We start from the raw sequence: 21,780 nt of genomic DNA, 5'->3' as shown, positions 1-21,780 counted from the left end.
TTTATAATAATTATGCTGACATAATGATGTCATACTTCTTATGGAATCCATCGAACAAGGGATTTTTTGTAAAGAGACCTTGTTTGAAACACTAAAGCTTTGAAACCAAAAATCAATAAAAAAGGGATCGTTTAAAAAAATCTTAAGTGAAGTACTTGAGTTTTGGGGTCTCATGTGGAGGAATTCAATCGTTAAGTACCTACCTACTTAACCATAAACATTTTCGATATTTTTTACTAGCTACGATTTTACACTTGTTTCTGACTGCAACTTTTTAACAAATTACTCGCAATAAAGTTGACTTCACTTAGTTTGATAATAATCAAATTACTGAATGTCTGGTATTATGCACCGAAAAGATGCTATTTTAGAACATTTCTAGTGCTATCAGATTGTTTCTAATTAGTTATGCCATATTTTCAAGTCTGTTCCAATCCAAACATTGAATAAATAAACAATGACTATGGTATAATTCGTATTTAGGTAAAAATAAACAGAGATTTGAGAAAACCAAGAACGCATTTCAAAATTAATGTTAGTGATTTTGTTTAAATAAGAAAATCATGATAACTGGATTCATGTTAGACCCAAACTATCGTAACTACCTATTTAGGGTCGTTGAATTCTAGTTGTTATAACGAATTTGAATAGAAGCAATGTAAAAATGAAAATGCATAAGTATTCTCAAAAATATTGACATTGTTATTACACTCGGTTCATTCTTGATGATTGATATTGAGTTTAACATCGTTAGTATTTTAAAATAAGTTAGTAGTTTGTATTTAGGACTACTAGGATTACTAATATTAGATTTGACATTTCCTTTTCTTTATTCTAATCTAGAATTATGAAAAAAATAATTGATTCTGTTGTAGACATGCCAAAATAGTATGGTGTAGTTCAACAATTTCTTGATTCAATTACATTTTTATCAGTTGTCGCTCTCAAAAAACTGATAGGTTTTTATGAGCAGTACCTATCTAAAGTTTGGGTGCAAGTACTAAACTTTCTGATTCCTTTCTGTTTTTAATTTTGATTTGATTTTAATTAAATTTTGGTTCAGATTAAATTTTAATTAAATTTTGATTAAATTTTAAATTTTGATTTTAATTACATTTTGACTTTGATTAAATTATGATCTTGATCAGATTTTGATTTTGATTAAATTTTGATTTTATCTAAATTTTGAATTTGAATTTTGATGATGATTTTTTTTTATTAGAGTATGTTTTATTTTGATTTTAGTCTAGGACTGGTCGTGTATGAATTATTTTTAATGATAACACGGTTAGTGACGCCTTATACAACCTATGTAAGTAGTGTGTGATCTTTATGTACGAGTACTTACATTATGCAATAAAATTATTTTTTTTTTTTTTAATTTGAGATAATGACCGATGTGATTTTAAAATCATTAGTCAGTTGTTTATAGAATTTATAAATATGCTAACGATTGCTATCGAGTGATGCTGAAATGTTACGTCCCCACAGAGCGAGAAATAGTCAGGTTTAGCCGTTGTCGGCGCTAATGAGATTGAAAGAGTTATTATAAGAAAGAATATCAATAATGATGATATTGTTGTAGTATCTTTTGACATTTTAATGTTAGTTATGACGAAAATTATGGCTGGTTAACATGACTAAGAGTACTCAGGGCCTTGTCTTGTTGTCGATCGTAGGTCATATTCCTAACCCAGTTTAGCTGGTCGGAGACTGCGCGGCGATGATGAGTAATGAGGTCATGGGTTGGGCAGTTGATTGAATTTGTTTCGATAGCTGCTGATCGGTCGTGAGTACCGATGGTGGGGCCATGAGAGTGCCTTTGTGATCGGCCATGAGAGTGCCGTTGTGTTCGGTCATCTATACCGATGGTGAGGCCATGAGAGTGCCTTTGTGATCGGCCATGAGAGTGCCGTTGTGTTCGGTCATCTATACCGATGGTGAGGCCATGAGAGTGCCTTTGTGATCGGCCATGAGAGTGCCGTTGTGTTCGGTCATCTATACCGATGGTGAGGCCATGAGAGTGCCTTTGTGATCGGCCATGAGAGTGCCGTTGTGTTCGGTCATCTATACCGATGGTGAGGCCATGAGAGTGCCTTTGTGATCGGCCATGAGAGTGCCGTTGTGTTCGGTCATCTATACCGATGGTGAGGCCATGAGAGTGCCTTTGTGATCGGCCATGAGAGTGCCGTTGTGTTCGGTCATCTATACCGATGGTGAGGCCATGAGAGTGCCTTTGTGATCGGCCATGAGAGTGCCGTTGTGTTCGGTCATCTATACCGATGGTGAGGCCATGAGAGTGCCTTTGTGATCGGCCATGAGAGTGCCGTTGTGTTCGGTCATCTATACCGATGGTGAGGCCATGAGAGTGCCTTTGTGATCGGCCATGAGAGTGCCGTTGTGTTCGGTCATCTATACCGATGGTGAGGCCATGAGAGTGCCTTTGTGATCGGCCATGAGAGTGCCGTTGTGTTCGGTCATCTATACCGATGGTGAGGCCATGAGAGTGCCTTTGTGATCGGCCATGAGAGTGCCGTTGTGTTCGGTCATCTATACCGATGGTGAGGCCATGAGAGTGCCTTTGTGATCGGCCATGAGAGTGCCGTTGTGTTCGGTCATCTATACCGATGGTGAGGCCATGAGAGTGCCTTTGTGATCGGCCATGAGAGTGCCGTTGTGTTCGGTCATCTATACCGATGGTGAGGCCATGAGAGTGCCTTTGTGATCGGCCATGAGAGTGCCGTTGTGATCGGTCATCTATACCGATGGTGAGGCCATGAGAGTGCCTTTGTGTTCGGTCGTGAGTACCGATGGTGATTGGCCGTGAGTGCCATTGTGACTGGCCGTGAGTGCTGGTGGTATCGGATGGTGATTCCGATGGTCGGATGCGTTCCGATAGTGCGTGACAGTGTGTCGCGGGTATTAGTTACGTTAACCTTGGCCTTAGTTTTGGTTGAAACAACTTTAAGATTCTAGTTGAAACTAGATTTGTTCTTGACTGAGTTGAAAACTTTGTAGTTTTGATTTGAATCTGTGGAGACCTGACATTTTACTGACATGTACCTTCCTACTCATAGTGGTATTGTAGGATAGCCGAACGGTACTTTAAGTTACATGAGTGAGGTTGTCATATTACATGACGACTTAAATGCTGATCCACACGAGGACGTGTGAGAGTCAGGATCGCCGTGTCGGCGCGCGGGGCGCAATAAATTAAATAACTTAATGTTATAGTTCTCACAACACTTTCAATGTGTTAGCTAGTTTATTGCTATGGAATTTTAAGCAGCGCCAAAGCTCTTATGCCAGAGTTAAGTGCGCGCCTGGGAACGAAGGTGACATAAATCTCCATGTTGCCTGACGTAGTTGTGGACCCGTTCAAGTGCAGTATTGATGGATTAATAGCTTTACAAAAACTTCAGGTACAGAGCCCTGGAACGTAGAGATTTTGGGACTCAGTGTTAGAGTCATTGCACATTCGGGTTTTGGACGTGGTGCTGACTGGGCGTGGTTCACAAATTCGTCAATCGCTCCCAATTTATTAAGTCTAGGCGTCTCAAACTTTGTTAAAGTAATTCAGTAACTTTGATCTTTCTGTTAAATTTAACTGTGGACACTATTGATTAAATTACGAACCAGTCTTTACATTCTAGTCTAGTAAAGTTAGTCGTTTATAATCAGTGATTATAATTAGTGTTAGTATCCACTCGCACGTGTTTCCTATACGCCCACATAGGTAGATAGTATGAATTCAATGAGAGACCCTTCTGGTGCCGTCCGAGAGCCCGACGCTCCGACATACATTTATAACTCAAAGGTGACTGACTGACATAGTGATCTATCAACGCACAGCCCAAACCACTGGATGGATCGGGCTGAAATTTGGCATGCAGGTAGGTGTTATGACGTAGGCATCCGGAGGATTTTACGAAACTCCACTCCTAAGGGAGTAAAACGGGATCCACGCGTACGAAGTCGCAGGAGGCCGCTAGTCATGTATAAGCAGCAACCGACAAAGGCTTGTGCAAATGTAAACAGCCAAGACGGGCTGCAGTGATACGCACCTGCCAAAAGGCACATTGATTTTTAGTTGATTTAAGAAATATGTTAGTCTATAGTGACAAATATAAATAAATAAAACATTAGTTTACCCAAATTAATAAATTAACAATATCGTACACGGTAAGAAATACAAAACTACTTCAAATATCTATTAGTATTTATAATAACATAAGCTTTCCGCCCGCGGCTTCGCCCACGTGGAATTTTGTTTGTGCTGTGAAAGAAAAACATATCGCGCGCGCTCCTGTTTCAAAAACCGGGATAAAAACTATCCTATGTCCTTTCCCTGGACTCAAACTATCTCTATGCTAATACATTTTATAATAATGTAATATATTTTTTAAAAATTTTATAAATTAAAATTGAAGGCATTATTTATACCCTAGTAATTATACGTTAGCAAAGCAATTATAGCATAGAAATCACTGAGCCCTGTAATCATTATTATTTATTTACGTTTTAATCAAAAAACAACCTCCAAAATATTACAATTTTAAAATCGTTATTTTTGCGCAATAAATATTGGTTCGTCGTAGATGACAGCACACAACTAAACTTCCCCCCATAGCCACCCCCAAGTCTGAACATAGCGTATCTGTGAGTGTGTCTGTGAGATGCACACCAGCGCACCGCGTACGCGTTGCAATATGCAACAGGTATAGGGTTGTTGCGTCTGTGTGAGTGTAAAACTTTCCGCCCCCCGCCCCTTATTAAAATAATTTTAAATTTTCAGGTGTTTTCGGTTGATATGATCCCGAGGGCGCATCAAGCTGGCTGTGACGACGAATGCCCACTGTAAATTAATTTGTAGTGGTTTTCGCGTATTGGCCACAGCGAGGAGAAGGCGCCACGTGTGGGCCTGCGTACACCCGGGGGCGGGCGCTTTGCGCCGCCCCACAACTGCATAAGTAAGTGCATTGTATGTACACGTCCAATGTCCACACAGCACCAACACATCGACAGTAGTAACCATGGTGATAGCTCTTCTAGACTATAAGTTCACCTGCAGCCCGGGCAGCCCGCTATTCGGAGTTCTGCGCTGTGCGAATCCACACGTTGAAAATGGATTTCGCCCGCTTCTTCTTGTCTCTCTTGGCCGTTTCGAGCGGCATTTGCCTGTATAGGCTTATAGTTTTTTGGGTTTACATGTTTCTTTATTTTACCGGGCAAATCGAATGTTTTGGTGAATGGTGTTAAATTGAAAAGTTTTATTTAAATAGTTTTTTATTATTTTCGGTTTTTATTTTTTTTTGTTTCGTGAAAATATTTTCGTTTCTACCACGGACTACATAGAGTAGCAAGTGTTTTGATTTACTGGACAAAGTAGTGTTGCAATCATGTGTTACATGAGGATAAAGCGGCCGCAGCCGTACATCTTGGCCAAAAGGTTTGTTTATTAGTTTCATTTAGTTGTAGAAACTTTACTAGCTTTACCGTCCTTTTATTTTACATACTACAACCTAATTCTTAGAAATAGTTTATTTTTGTTTTTATTCATTTGGCTGAGTTTCTCTATGTGCTATAGCGATTTGAATTTCCTTGCTGCTTTTCAATAATTATTTTGCACAGTTTGTTCAAAGTTATAAGCATTATTTAAATAATTTGCGGTCTATTTTGTATTTTATTTTATTTTTGCAAATATGTTGTGCTAAGCGAGTGCAATTCTTACTGTGCTTTTTAAAAAATATTTTTATTTTTGTGTTTCATTAAGTTATTTTGTGTCTTAGTTGATGTTCGTTCGTGTTTGCACTTTAATCTAGTCGTATCGTTTACGTGAAGGAAAGTTTTAAAGAATATGAAAATTACGTCTTATTTACAGACGGGCTATCAGAACAAGTAATTTATTTGCCGTGCCCTTGAATATAAGTATTGATTAATTAAATGGCTGCCGATAGATGACAGACAGAGGTGGCCAGAGGTCCCAGCCTCCGCAGTGCCTATTTCGCAGAACTTTTAAGCGTCGAGGTCTTATTAGTAGAACTTAGTACGAATTACTGTTATCTATTTCTTATCACGAAGAATATACTTATGACTTTTAAGCTCGCTGCAGATTCTAAATACAATAGTTCGCTAAAATCACTGTTAACTTTTACGGTACTAAATCGCTAGGTAAAATTTCCAATAAATAGTACTTTGTCAAAGATGTCCAACAAATGCCCAACGCTGAAGGTGCGTGATTCAAGGAACGCAGGTTCGAACCCTGCCGCGCCGCCGCTGGATTATTGTGGTGAATCCAATAACACAATAAATTTTATGTAACTGAGCTAGTCCGCGACGATTTAAAAGTCTAAAATTATTATCTAAGTACCTACTTACTTTTTTTGCAAATAATTTCTTGCTATGAGCGAATATTATTATTTAGTAGTTGTGCTGTTTGTGTTAACATTTATTTGGTTAATAATATTAAAATGAGGAAAACATATTGGTTCTAAATGTTCCAAAGAAATCTGGTTGGAGACACTGGTCCGACCTTAAATTGAATTTCACATAATACAGACAGCTGTCTCTAGATTTGTTCTTAAGTTACCCTTTTTACCCCGGGAATATAAAACTGTAAACAACTTTGAACCCCTGAGAAAGAGTTCTTGATAAACCGGAGCTACCACTAAGCATAACCTTGAAACACCGAACTTCACGTGCAAAGTCTAGTCATGTAAAATTAAGAGGGGTCTATTACTTAATAGACCTAGGTTTTGCTAAGACACAACTCGAGATCAGATAGCAAAAGCTGTTAAAAATTTAAAATGAATACTTACCTCTTTTTAATATCAACCTATCGACTAAATGTCCCGATAAAAGTCGTAAATGCGCAGAGCAATGTGTTTATTATAACACAATCTGTCAGCTGTGTTTTTGCTGCAAACTGCGTGCTACGGTGTGCGAAATATCCACATTATGCATTTCGTATGTTTACCAAAAACGGCTACGCATAGAATCTTGACCGAAGTCACATGCAATATGTATGAGCCCTGATCTGATACAGATTCGTATGGCTGTCGAAGTAAACACAAACCACGTGAACAATACCTAAATAATAATGTTATTTGCTTATAAGATGGGGGCATAGTAAAATACTGACGTAGTAGTATATCTTCGCTTAGACAAATCGTAAATGCCAGCTATAAAGGATAGAGAAGTTGTCGTAAGCAAAATTCTTGTTTAATTTTGGAAAGAATTAAAATTAAGCTTTAAAGCTGCAGCGTTAAAACATTAGTTGTGTCGTCTAAACAAACTATTAGAACATGCAGCGCTCGATCGTTTACTTATGTCAAAGTCTCACTAAAGAAAGGTGTATGCAGTACAGTTCAGTTGAACAGAGCGAGTGTTCGGATCGCGAAATCTAGTGCGTAGTAGGTACATAATACTATATCGATGGTAAATGCACACTATGACGTTATTTACAATGGTAGGTCCGTTAATTGAGATGTCGGGGCTGTTGCGATTGGGCTATACTAGGGGGGTGGCGGGCCGGTGTTTCGAGAAAACCGGTGTGACGATTTTGATTGAATGCAAAATCTGGATTTCCAATTTTCCCCCTATGCAAATTATTCTTCTAAAGACAGACAGTCAAAAGACGGCAGATGGACTGTTGCTAACTAAACTTGCACACGGCTCCGGCTACGTACGGGTGTCAAATTTGTATGACGCGCGAATCAAATACTGAATTTAAGTCATTTTAATCTGAATAAAATGTCGTCATACTAAAACATATGAAACCAGCCGAGGGTAACAAAACCTCACATTAAAAAAAAAACAAAGTTTATGAACAGGAAAAACTGCGACGCGGAACATACCAAACCAATTCAATATTTTTACTGTGATCCTAGATTTTTTAAATAATTTATATTTTTTATATTTGGTGCAATATTAGCCAAGTTATTAGGAAACTAATTTTATAACATTAAAATATAACATAAGCTGTTGAGTTTCTAATAAATAAATAAATAACTTTATCCGCATCCAATCTGTACTGTGACATCTCACTCATCCGATGCAACTACGCACCTACTTCTACAGCTCTGATTGAGTCGCTAACACCGGAACGGGCTTATTAGGCGTTCGATTGACCAGTTGAACAATGTACTTTGAACTAGGGGCCTATTGTCTTATCTTCTTAGTTGAATATAGGATAAAATAATTAGGTAAAAACAAACACTGCAAAAGATGAGTTCGGAAACCCTGATATAAAAAGGCGCAACCCGAATTTTGGCCAGCTTGTTTTATCTACTGTTAGACCCAATTTAATAGATAGAGCTGAGCCTAGAGATTCTCTAAGCCAGTGTTTTTCAACCTTTTTCATGACACGACCCCTAGTATAAAAAATATTTTGCGACCCCCCCGACCGTTCGCTTTTTTTTCGTTCGTTCGTTCGTTTCAGCCAAATGACGTCCACTGCTGGGCAAAGGCTTCCCCCAAGGTTTTCCACAATGAACGGTCCTGCGCTGCCCGCATCCAGGCTCTTCCTTCTTTTTTTTTTCATGCATTTTATAATGTTACAAAGATGTTGTAGGAACTGAATATTTCAATCCATACAACTATGCATTTGCTTAAATTAGATTTCGGATGAATCTTTCTTTATAACTTTACTGTTTTTTTTTTACTGAGGTTGTTTTTACGAACTCTCGCGACCCCCTTGGCGGCCCCCAGGGGGTCGCGACCCACAGGTTGAAAAACACTGCTCTAAGCTCTAGTAGAAAAGTGCAATAGGAAAAGGCGGCCCTATCAAGTGTATGATCTTCTGAAATGTATTGACAAGTCGAGTTGTATTGACAAGTCTGAAGATGTTCAAGGTCTAGTTCTCATGAAAAGTGGGTTCAATGAAAAGGTAGCAGTGATACGGTTGAACTGATGTTATAACTTTCTGAACAGAATGTTATGTTAGGTTGTCTATGAATGCGTGTTTCTGAATTAAATTCGTCACTTTTGACATCTGATAAATAAACAGATTTTGATTCTTCAATAATAAATCTGTTATTTTATTTTATGCTATCGGTCTATCGGTATTTACGTATAAGTTGTCATACGTTCATTTGAACATTAGACTACGTAAAAGTCATTCGTAGCTGTTCGTAGCGACCCAAAATAAGCCTTCAGATGCAGTTTCAGGTTTTCCCTTGGGAAAGGACTGCGTCACTTGCGGTTTTGGATAACAAATGAACCTTGCTGCCAATTTTAGTCCCTAACATAGTTATAAACTAGCGACCTGCCCTGGTTTCGCATGGTTAGTAAAACATCATTATGCCTACATGTTTGGTCTGTCGTAGGGGTCGTCAACGGTCACACCGTTGAGCGAGAAACACACTTGAATTGATTTTTGCGCGCGTACATTTTTGCGATAACTCCCAATGATATTAATTTATACTTATAATGTGTAATCCGATGTGCAATTCAAGAGGCTTTTGCTAACGTAGATTTTCTTTTCAGATATCGGCTCGATGTCGGTTTATTGACATCCGGTATAGCTGTAAAACACGATGACGATCTAAACCCTCGCATCATCGCTCCAGATCCAACCGCCGGCAACTTAGATGACGTCTTCACTCATGGTCAAGGGCTCCCACTGATCAAGTAAGTGCCTGCAGCATCATCATGACCGTTTTGTTGTTCTTTACACTGATTTTAGAGAAAAAGATAAAATTTGTCGAGTTTTGTAGGTAAAGTAAATTAAAGATTACGAAACTGTTAATAATATCACATTTCTATTTAAATTTTTGGGGTTCTGTAAAAGCGGAACCCTTATAAGATCATTCACGTGCCAGCGTTTCACAGGAATCACCTGGAGATACTTTAATTAAATGATTATATTTTTCGGAGCTTAATCATTTTTTGGTAGGCAACAAGCTATCAAGTATACTTTGGTATTTGTCAGAAAATATTATTGAAATTAATCATAGCCTCCGAAAACTGAAATTGATTAATTTAAAAATATAACTAAGTTTTCTTCTAGCTTTACATACACCATTTGCATGATTATACTTAATAATTTAGAAATGCTAACGTCCTTTAACGTGTTTAGGTAATGTAATCCGGCGGAATTGTAGAGTTGCGGCACTAAATCTGAATTAGTAGAATAATTATTTATCTATTATTTTAATATAAAATTATTGGAAACTGAACATGGATCTATCATGCTTTATTAAATTTCAATGGCATTATTCGCATATTTTTCTTCATATGTGGATCCGGAATGCAAGATCCGGTAACACCGTACCGGGTTGCAATGCCTAATCTTATTTTTTTTGTTTTTTATTTCACTACATGTATTGTTTTAGGGTGCTCTACAACATGAGTGAAGATGAGCCATTGTCTGGCTTAAACGGAAGGCTGAGACCAAGAAGGTCTACTGTCACCAGTCCTCATGTTAACAAAGCATTACGTAAAAACGAACCTAAGACTTCTTTGGAACGGCAGAAGCGAACAAGCACCCCGTCCAAAGCGTCGTCGACCAAACCAGATGATCTCGCTAACAAGTCTGATACCGCTAATACGCCTCAACTGTTGTGTCCCTACTGCGATAGGAAATTCGCATCCAAACAGACGGTGTCCAAGCACGCCCGCCGCGTACACCTCTCCAATCCCAAACATGACTCTACAATCGCCTGTCTCTTCTGTAACCATGTCGAGTCTGAGCCTAACGATATCATTCGCCACATGGTTAACAGCCACCCCAATCAATACTTCGCCTGCTTAGAATGTCATACAAGATTTTCCGCTACATCAGACCTGGCAGAACACAAACTAAATGTTTGTGAGAAACAAAAGTTACCCTATCGTAGTAAGCTGCGACAAAAGGCTCCTTTTGGCGCAAAGAAAAGCCTCAAAGCACTTAAGGTGGATGATAAACTCTTCCGAAGTGAAGGCAAAGATTTTCCCGAAGGACCTCGTTTCAATGGCGTAGTTATATCTTGCGAACTCAAACCTTCTCAAATTAGCGATGAAGCTGATATTGAAGACAATATAACAACGAACCTAATATTACCGCCCAGCAAGAATTTAGGCGGTAATTCCGCAATTGAGAAAAATGCTGTTATTGTCCTTGATGATATACAGTGGAATAAGCGTATGCCAACGAACTTTTCTTTCCACAATACGGATGCTGATCAGATCCTCTCCCGATTGGGAGTGGTACACCGGTCACCGAGGACGGCTGAATCTACCAAAAAGGACTGGCTTAAGAACGCTGAAGAGGCTACTCAAAAATTCGAGAAATGCTTTGACACCGGCTTTTATTCCAAAGTGGCTAGTAATGTCCATGAGAATTTGTCCAAGTTTTTGGATGGATCTTTTAATTTCAACCCTGATCCAGACAGTGTCATCAAAACAAGGAAATCTAAAAACAGCGTTGTTATAAATGCCGCTGAAGGGTTTCCCATTCTCTTGGCATACGAACAGTATTCTAGGAATGTGTTCGACGAGTTCATGCCCCGGACCCTGGCGCCAAGGCACAAGTGGAAATGGGGAAACGAAAGAGCTCTTTTGAACCCTGATGATATAAAACATGATACTCATGTTAATAACTGCATCATCACCTTGGTATCTAGTCTAGACATTTGGACTCAGTTATGTATGAGGCGTAAGTTCGAGAAAAAGTTCAGTATTGCTCCATTGGAGAAGAAGACTGAAAAACAGAATGCGGTAAGCAACGAACTAAAGCAAATACTGGAGAGTAGAGAGTTACCTTCAACCTCACAGCAAGTTGTGAAGTATGTCAATAAACCATCGCCATTAGAAGACAACCTTGATTTCCCCGCTTCCCTCGGGCTGACGCCGTCGCCTCCGTCGTTCGATCTCCAACCAGCAGTTCTGAGCGGCGAGTGGGTGCGGCCCAGATGCTACGTCTGCTGCGCCTGTGGTGCCCAGACTCGCGATTCACGAGGTCTCTCCTCCCACATATCAGCCCAACATCCCAATGCCCAAGTACAACACTATGAAATCGTCGGGGAACTGTTGTTAAACGCGGATATTTTGAAGCACTTATATGTCCCTCCTAGTCAGATGAGTAACAGGACAAGACCTCTTAGAGGGTTCAGAGAGTGCACCAAGTGCAAGAAATCCGTTAGTCTGGAAGACTTCCATCAACACATGCTGGACTGTGCCGGCGACGCGCCGGCCGTGCGTCGAAAGTGCCGCTACCGTCCGTTTGGGGTTCGTCGGCGACGATCACGGCTACCCGATAACACTATCCGGAAGAAGATCCGCAAAGACATTAGAAGCCGGCAAACAAGACAGAAAACTCACATGAGACAAAGACCAAAAATCAGGAGCGAAGTGGGAGATGGTAAGTTTACCTTCCATACTTAATTTTTCGCTTTCATTTTTACGGCTACATAGGATGTCAATTATAAATTAGGTGTTAGTCAATAAAAGGTACCTTAGTTAAAAAATAATAATACATGTATTCTAAAAATATTAAATAAACATTTTGAGAGATACGTACTGTTTTAAATCGCGGATGTAGCTATTTTAAAACAAAGTGTTACATTTCTTGTGAATTTATTTTCCAACGTTTTCTTTGCAGCTGAAACCATTCGCAAGATGTTAGCTGATCTTCCCGCTAAACGTCATCGGGTGATGGTTAATCCAATGAACTCAATTTTGAGGCCTCGCCGCAAAATTGATAAACAAAGAAATACAATTATTATGAAAAGGCGATCATCAGAAATACTGAAAAATCGAAAACGTGAGCTCAGGAGAAATACTATGAATCGGGGTGGATCAAACAATTTGGACAATGATGATAATGACGCTAAAAACCCTAACAAAAGTGACGACGAAAACCAACCTCTTAAGCCGAGGGGAAAACCGTTAAAGTTGACTCATAGAACTAGACAGAGTGAGTCTTTGAAAAGGAAGGTGGCTATGAATAGAGCTAAAAGAAGAGCGCAGATAAAAGAACAAAAAGCGTTTGAGGAAAAACTTGAAGCACCTACTGATACTTTTGGAGCAGGCTCTAGTAAGCAAGCCAATTCAAGAGGCTGTCAAGCTAGTTCAAGAGGCGGTCAAGTCAGTTCAAAAGGTAGTCAAGTGGACCAGCAGTCAAATGACAACTCCCCAGAGCGCGTTGACGTCAGTACTGGGCCTTATAATACTAGAGAACAAGCAAGTCGAGGTCGCGGTCGATCATCGAACAATCGTGATGACCAGATACCTGGACCCAGTAGGCAAGATGGCCACACGAATAACCATTATTCCCCACCAGAGCAGAGACCGCTTAGACATTCTACATCTCAGATTCCAAACGAAGATAAGGATAATAAACAGGATCAAGCTGTGCCATATAACCATCATTACTTGATGCCACCTGAATCTAGTGAAGTTCCAGAACATGTGCACACACCTACAGGACAACAGCGTCAATTTGAAAATGAAGAAGGGGTTACCAAATTAGATAAACCACCTTTACATTCCTCAACAGATCCTGACCCGTCCCAAAAGGGAAAGAATCTGATCGCGAGCAATAACAAACGGAAGGGCTTGAATGATTGTATAGCAATGCTTATGCTTAAAAATAATTGTGTGATTCCGAGTGTTCCGACATCAGACGCGTTGGAAGTACCACCCGATAATAATGAACGTGCAGATAGTGAATTGGGTTCGGTGTCCCAAAGGTCTCCAACACTTGATTGTCCAATGAACATGCATCATGATCCAAATGCTATTCCTCCAGATAGTGGTTCGCCAGGTGGTGGATCGCCAGGTGGCGATTCGACAGGCGGTGGTTCGACAAATGGTGATTCGACAAATGGTGGTTCGCCAGGTGGAGGTTCGCCAGATGGTGGTTCGCCAGGTGGTATTCCGCCAGGTGGTAATCCGCCTGGTGGTATCCCGCCCGGTGGTATTCCGCCCGGCGGTATTCCGCCCGGAGGTATTCCGCCGGGTGGTATTCCGCCAGGTGGTATTCCGCCAGGTGGTATTCCACCAGGTGGTATTCCAATAGGTGGTCTTCCACCAGGGATGTTTTATCGTCATCCATTTATTCAAGACAGATATCTGGATTATCGCCCTGAAAATAATCTGCTTAACTTCGCTGATCAGCGATATCATTTCCCTATACCCGGGGACCCCAGAAATCTTATACCTCAGAAGGCTTATGATATGCCGATGCCTCATGATGCTAGGCTTGACCCTCGTTTTGCTCACCCTACACCTAAAAAGAAGCCGAATGAAGGAACGCAACGAACTACACGTGCAAGGAATAGTCGTGCTGAAAAAGAGATGAGAGAGAGGGAATTGCTCTTACAGGCCTCTATGATGCACTATCAAATGAATATCCCGCCGCCTGCGAGAATGACTAGCGCGCAAGCACGACGCGCCTCTACGCACAGCGTCGCCGAGAGTGCTAGCGCTTTGATAAACCAGCGGCGGTCCAGTGGGTCCTATAATCAACCGAGTCCACATTTTAACGAATACCGGCCTGAGGCTATGAATATGGTGCCACCTATACGATTAGATTATCACCCTTTACAACAACTTTCTCCCGAAGCTCAACAGCTGATAGAGTACCAACAGAGGGAAGTTTACTTGAAGGCTAAACAAAGCATACAAAACGCTTGTGCTGAACAATACACTCAACAGCAAATGGCTCTTCGTGTTGACACTGATTACATGAATAAAATAGCTACTGCCCTTAGTCCTGAGGCTAACAATTTGAGGAATCAGAACAACAATCAAACAACAAGTCCTGGAAGCAATTATGTTAACAAGAAACAAGCCGCTGTTGGCTCAGACGGCACCTTTACAAGTAGACACAAGCAAGCTGTATCTCCTGTGGATGCCATTGCCACGAAAAAACATGTCTCAAATGACAACGAAAATGATTATTACAGTAAAAATCCCCGTGCTTCTAAAGCTGAAATTGCCTATAATCATCAACGTGACTCGTATGTATCACATGAAAATGACTTAAGTGGGAAGGTTCCGGCGACCCCATACTACGTCGAAGGAACTTACAAAAATAAAAAAGCTCAAGCGGTAGCAGCAGAGAACAAATCCATGACAAAATCTCACACCGTTGTTTCCCACGAGAGCTTAAACAATAAGACGGTTTCACCAAGAGCAGAAAATAGTTATATTAGACCACATGCTGTAACTCACACGGAAAGCAATTTTGCTAATACTTTGGTACAAAGTGTCAGTGATGTGAATTTCGTCAACAAAAGTGTCCCTACTGAATCTAATGTTACTCCCAAAACATCACCTGTTCAAGTTCGTGAAGGCCAGTTCATCACCAAAAAGCAAGCTGCAGTCAGTGAAAGTAACAACAAAAAGCAGTTAGCTCTCACGGAGAAACACAAGAAAGTAGCAGAAAACACGGTTAATAAGGACAAGCAATCTGACAATGTCTTTGTTAGTAAAAAACAAGCAGCAGTTTCTGATAATAATAGCGCTAAACAATTCGCCACAGCCTTAGAGAGCCGTATGGCTAATACCGACATTAAAACATTCCCTGCAGTCTCAGAGAGTGGCGTTGCCAATAAAGACACTGAGAAATTTGCAACAGCCTCAAAGAGCGGTGGTGTCTCTAAGGGCACTAAGAAATACGCTGCAGTCTCAGAGAGCGTGGTTGCCAATAAAGAAGCGTCTACTACCGACAGCATTTATGTGAAAAATGCTCAATCTATTAAGGCAGATCGCAATTATTATAACAAGAAGATGTCTAACGTTCGCGCCGAAATCTATCCAGAGAGTGCATTTAATAATTTACCAAATAACATTCCACCGACATATACAAGTATAGGTACTAATTTTGGAACGATTCCGAATGAAATTGAAACTCCCCTCGATCTTTCCAAGAGTACGTGTAATCAAATTAAAGAAATATCGATGAAGAAAGATACTACACGTATATCTGACAATTTCGAGAAATACGAGACTTATAATGAAATCAGCCGAAATAATAACATGGTTGAGTCGAGGCGAACTCAACTCTACTCTCCAACTATACCTAGGCTCGATATGAGTTCTGAGTTGTCAAGCGCTGATGATAGAGACTTCAATAAACTGATGGAGCGTCAAGCCCCCGATGCCCTTAAGCATTACATGTTGAAAAATAGTTCAAATAACAACTCATACGAATATGACCCTCGTAATAATGAATTTGAACAAGAATTGCTTCAAAATATACATAAACCACACCATATAGATCGGGGCTACCCCGCGGATATGTCTGGACGATTCAGAGATGCCTCATTATCTACAACTAATACTAATAACTTCGTTCAACCCGTGGAGCATTTGAAGTCGGTAGACATATCTGTGGAAAAACAATCGAAAGACAACTACTTGTCATCAGTAACAACGGAACAAGACTCACTAAAAATAACCGCACGTGATAAAGAAAAGAACAAACCACGGAGAAGGGAATCTGCCTCAGTAGGCGATAGTTGCACCCCCGTTACAAAAAGTTTTATTGATACTGGTGCACAACAAACATTGTATAGTCTGCCTATTTCGTTGACTACTACAAGTGTCGACACTACAATTGTAACGGGAAAAATAAGAACTTCTGATATAGATGAAAGTGGTAACGTGATTTTTAAGAAGAACCTTATGGCTAATACAGTTTATGGCACCCCTTCGGCTGTTTCGACAAGTGTAACGGGTGGTAGCATCATCCCCGGTGCAATCTCATGTGTCACTTCGCCTATCCCCTTATTTACGCAATCAAATACAGTCGCTAAATACGAAATTACTAAACCAGTGTACACGCTAGCAAATGCGTGTATATCAATGGCTAAAGTAGAAGATTCAAGTGTAGCCTCTGCATCAAACAATTTGAGCGTCCCAAACACGACAATTGCAAATGCTGTCAACGCTGCAACCCAATATGGACCAGTTCATAACATATCATCTCACGATGGATTTTTCACAAATGCAAATACTACTTGTAATACTGATATTACCACTAATTCAAACATGAGCCGGTACGATACGATGGTACCGACTACAAAAGATTCTGATGAAAAACAATCCAAAGAAAAAACTGCCGGTATTAGTGATTTAGATCCAGAAACAGCGAAGAAGATTGCAATGCTCCCCAAAGAACTTGTGGAAATCTTGGGCACGATGCCGGTGGACCACAGAAACCAGTTGTTGAATGTTCTTCCTCAGTACGTATCTACATCAGCAGCTCCTAAAAATGACCAGTTGAATAAACCAGGAGCTAGTAATGTTTCGGTTGTGAACAGGGGTGTGTCTCCTCCGAGAATGTCAGATTTTGATGTGAAGCCACCTATAAGATACTCACCAGTATCATCATCACAGTTGACTCACCATTTATCGCTCGCGCAACCAATACCCTCAGGATCACATTACCAACCTAGCGACAAATCCGTACATCCAGACGCAGAAGACAGCAAATATGAGGATCCCTTGCCTGACTTGAGTGAGGTAGACGCCTTTATTGATTTAACAGAAGAAGATCCAAGAAAAAGCGAAATAAAAAGAGTAATAGAAGAGCAAAATAATTGTGAAATAATCCCCACCAACAACGAGCCAGTGATTATTGCATCAAGTTCCAAAGAAAATAAACAAAAGGCCAATGATCAAACAGCTATCCTGAGAGCATTTCGTATTAAAACGGCTTTGGAAAGAAATAAATTGTTGTCCATTGACATTAATACGGGATCAAACACATCTGGCATTGAACAGCAAATTATTCTAAATGTCCAGTGCAAACCAGATCTGGATGCTGATTTTGATATTTTATCGGACTTAGACAAAACTTTGGCGATTCAACAGGCTGAAATTAGTAGCACTCAACACAATACGATAGCTGGGCGTTGCAAATATCCACCTGCAATATCACCTAGTAGTACAGAGTATAGTGGAGATGAATCGAATAAAAATTTAACTCGACCATCACCTATATTAGTAACCGAGGTGGTTGCGAAAGATGTTGAAGCACCTACACCAAAAAGGGGGAAAGTAACGTCTTCTATTTCAAAGAATGCGATAGTTAGTCCCAACGTAGAAAATAACTTGCAAAATATTGTTGATGCTGGTACTCAGGCCTCACCAAAGTCTTGTGATATTGAAAATAATGATTCCATTTTGATCTCAAAGAGTACGGAGTCTGACAAGCTTAGTTGTGAAGTGATTGATCTTGAAGTTACAATAAAACACAACGAGACTTCAATACGACCAAAAGAACCCAAAGACGAAGATGATTCAGAGGATGATATTTCTCTGGCTGCCATGATAAAACGAAAACAAAGCGACCAAGAAAAACTTGGTGACATGTGTGAGGTTATTGCACAAAACATAAAAACAACCCAGCGATCACACAAGAAAAAGAATAAGCAGAAGAAAATCCAAAAAAGTTGCAAGAAATTTGCAAAAAATGAGTCACTGAATGATGTTTCATTGAGTATCCCACAGGCAAAAGATGTTAATGTCGTGCAAAGTGATAGTAGTAACATGAATAAGGTTGATGCAACAACTAACGAGGAAGAACTTAATCAATCTTTATTAAAACGAGTTAAAAGGACCCCGCGCTCTATATCAACATCAGATACTGTAAATATCCAAACGGAAACAGTGCAGACTATTGAAAATGATCAAGATATTAACAAAGAAAATAATATGGCATCCACGTTAATCAATAACAACAAAACTACCGCTCAGAATTATGTGCCAGTAGACATTAAAGCTCACACAATCAAGGAATCTTCACCATGTAGCCTAGATGTAGCTGACCACGAAGATGCTGAAGGTGTTAAAATCAATTCTAAACTTACAGTAAACCAAGAAACTCTAACAGACAAAACTGCTATCGTCACTGCTATAAATCTCGGCGATACTACTGCCAACAATACCAGTAAAAAGCAAAGCAAAGCAAAATCGAAGAAGCTAGAATTTTATGAACCTGATGACATTCCACAAATTCATAAAGATGATGTTGATCAGACTGTAAAAGACACGCTTGAGTCATCCAAAATAGATCAAGATGTCACATTAACTTCAGTGACGATCGATGAGTTGCAGTCTACAAGTGACCACGACATAAATTCGGCTGTTACCAACAAAGAGAAAAAACATTCTCGGGCTAAGAAACAAAGACACGAAGATGTAGAAAATCTTGTCCATGAAGGGAATTTCTCTCAAATAGTTTCCAATGATTTAGATATTAAAGAAAGTACCGAAACCCTAGCCCCATTACGTCGAAGTAGACGTGGGAAATCTTTATATTTAGAGAGTACATTGATGGAAACTGAATTGTGCGAACTTGCGCTTGAGTCAAAGACACCACTTACGAAAAAACAACTTATATTTTCGAAACTACGACAAGACGATGAAGGAACCCCTAAACCATCTGCTCATTCTACACCAGAAACACAGAACAATTGCGAAATTGAATCAGGAGATCTAGTAACAGAGCAAACAGTTGACACTCCAAAATTAAGTAACATTGATAACCTGTTTGAAACATTTGAAGAAAGACCTAAAGGTACTAAACGTAAAATCAGTACCCAGCTTATGAAGAAATCAAAGAAAAAGAAATCTATTGAAGAAAGCGACAAATTAAAAGAGGCGAATAATACAGAGAACTTAGAAAATGTTGATCATAGTGCTGAATATCCGATTTCAATTAAAATTGACTTTGATAAAGAGAAATTAGAATCTTTCAATGATGTCAATGAAGTTTCAATCAAAGAATCAAATAAAGTCACTCCGGCCGTCGATTCTCCAGTACTTAGTGATTACCAAACCAACAGTGATAAAAATAGCGAGAAACGTAAAATCAGTAGTCAAATTTCATTTGATCTTAGCCAAAGTTCAGAACCAAAAAAATGTAAAATGTCCAAAGTTAACAAAAAACTTGACGTTGATATGGATAACGATGACCCGGCAGCTAACGTACAAGAAATCACACAAGTACCCGAAACAAAAACTGCATGTTATAATGTCCCAGTAAGACGTGCGCGATCAAAATCTGTTATTGTGAAGTCCGCTAGTTCAGAACTATATGACCCATATGATATTGATTTGGAAGATATGGCAGAACAAAATGAAAGTACCAAGCGTAAGCAAAATACACCTAAAAATGGCAAGAAAAAGAGTGCTAATTCGGGTTTGGGTGAAAATAAAGTTAAGAAAGGTGGTCGCAAAAATAACCAAACATTTGACGTTCAACCTGAAAACCGCAATGATAATGAAATAGGCGATTCGGACGATTCTTCCAAAAGCGACGTACCATTGCAAAAGTACGTCAAGGAAAAAAGAGATAAACAACCCGAAACGCTTAAAGAAAATAATATTCAAACTCCGAAAAACGACTTGAAAGAAAATGAAGAGAATAAAGACGTGCAATCCACCTTGCCCTCCGTCAAAACAAATGATGTTACCCAGACTGAAGCTGAACAAGAACTACGATCTGAACAATTCATGCAAAGTTTTGGCTTCTTTTCCGAGAAAAAGCCTAGAAAATCTAATTTATTGGCCTCAAAGAAAATTTCAGAGACCATAAATATTACTAATGAGAGCGACGATATGTATTTCGGCTTCAAAGAAAGATCTACGAAACGCAACTCACATACAGATGCTAGAAAATCCTCTGAGGGCGACTTATCCAAAACGCATCAAACTTCGACATCCAAAAAGGTTACCAAGCGTGGTCGGAAGAAAAAGCCTTGCACAAGACCGACAATTATGCCAAAGTCAATGACGTGTAAAATGTGCAAAAAAGAATTCCAACGGTGTGATAACTACTTACGTCATATGCTTTGTTTGTACCACATATCAAAGCTCTCCTTAGCCGAAATGAACATCATGATACCCTTGGCTGAAGAATCTGATTATATCCTAGCATTTAAAGTACATTATGAGGGTTTTTTGACATTGAACTATAGTATGGATAGTCTTCAAAAGAAGAATGAAAAAGAAGCAGCGGATATCCCCTTACCCACATGGGAGGGAATTAGAGATGAAGTCAACAAAACTATCGCAGCTATAAAAGCCCGCAAAGAGGCATGTAAAGAAGATGAAGACGAACTTATGTTTCTTCAATTCTGTATACTTTTAAGGGATGCACACAGAGGTCAGGGATCTCCCTTAGAAGTTTATGAGAACTCTCTAGAGATAGAAGAAGCAAAGTTGCTATTGGCTTCTGACAATTTTGACATCGATTCTGCAACTGCAAAAAATATACTTGAAAGTGAAGAAGTACGTAAACTAGAAAATGATTTAACATCCGCATTCAAAGAAGACACCAGTGGGACTATGGGACCTAAGATAATCCAAGATGAAGTTTGTGACTTTACAATGGTCCAAGACGTGATACCAAATGAAGTCGTGCAATTTAATCCAGAGCTTCAAGATCAAATGGTTCATACGGAGCAGACACAACCAGCACAGGAGCTCATAGACACTCGAGAAGATCAGGAAGACATGAACGAATTGCACGCGCCTGGGTTTAAAGACACTGAAGAAAAATTATCCAGTCCGATCAATTCTGATTGTCACTACAATAATATCGAAGAATTCGAAGTACCAGCTAAAACCAAAACGACGAAAGTGAAAAAGTACATCGAAATAAAAGAAAAAATGTATCCTGATATTATTGAAGATATTGACATGTTCGAAGATAAATTTGATAAAATCAAAAGAAAATGTAGATCTCAAGCTGCTGCAGCGAAACAACCACAACCTGTGATAGAACCAGTAACTAGGTGTGTATATTTTTAGTTATTTTGAATATATGTTACGGTAAATGTGATA

At 39.5% G+C, this 21,780-nt stretch overlaps 1 protein-coding gene across 2 annotated transcripts in view; it reads left to right on the top strand.

Annotated features, from left to right (window-relative positions):
• The window catches only part of LOC114357404 (uncharacterized), a 39,150-nt gene that overhangs the window by 13,519 nt on the left and 3,851 nt on the right, over positions 1-21,780 (top strand). Inside the window, exons 2-5 of one of the 2 annotated variants that reach the window (XM_028311001.1) lie at positions 4,796-4,970; positions 9,487-9,630; positions 10,335-12,340; positions 12,581-21,731. In XM_028311001.1, the coding sequence (XP_028166802.1) occupies positions 10,348-12,340; positions 12,581-21,731 (11,144 nt within the window). In that variant the 5' untranslated portion in view covers positions 4,796-4,970; positions 9,487-9,630; positions 10,335-10,347. Of the gene's footprint in view, positions 1-4,795; positions 4,971-5,376; positions 5,450-9,486; positions 9,631-10,334; positions 12,341-12,580; positions 21,732-21,780 lie in introns of those variants that run through there. The other variant, XM_028311000.1, reaches the window with a different exon arrangement.

The sequence above is a fragment of the Ostrinia furnacalis genome, unplaced genomic scaffold (genome assembly GCF_004193835.3).
Source record: "Ostrinia furnacalis isolate ACB-3 unplaced genomic scaffold, ASM419383v2 OfSCF3147, whole genome shotgun sequence".
NCBI classification, from domain to species: Eukaryota; Metazoa; Arthropoda; class Insecta; order Lepidoptera; family Crambidae; genus Ostrinia; species Ostrinia furnacalis.
This window is presented reverse-complemented; position numbering and strand designations above follow the sequence as displayed.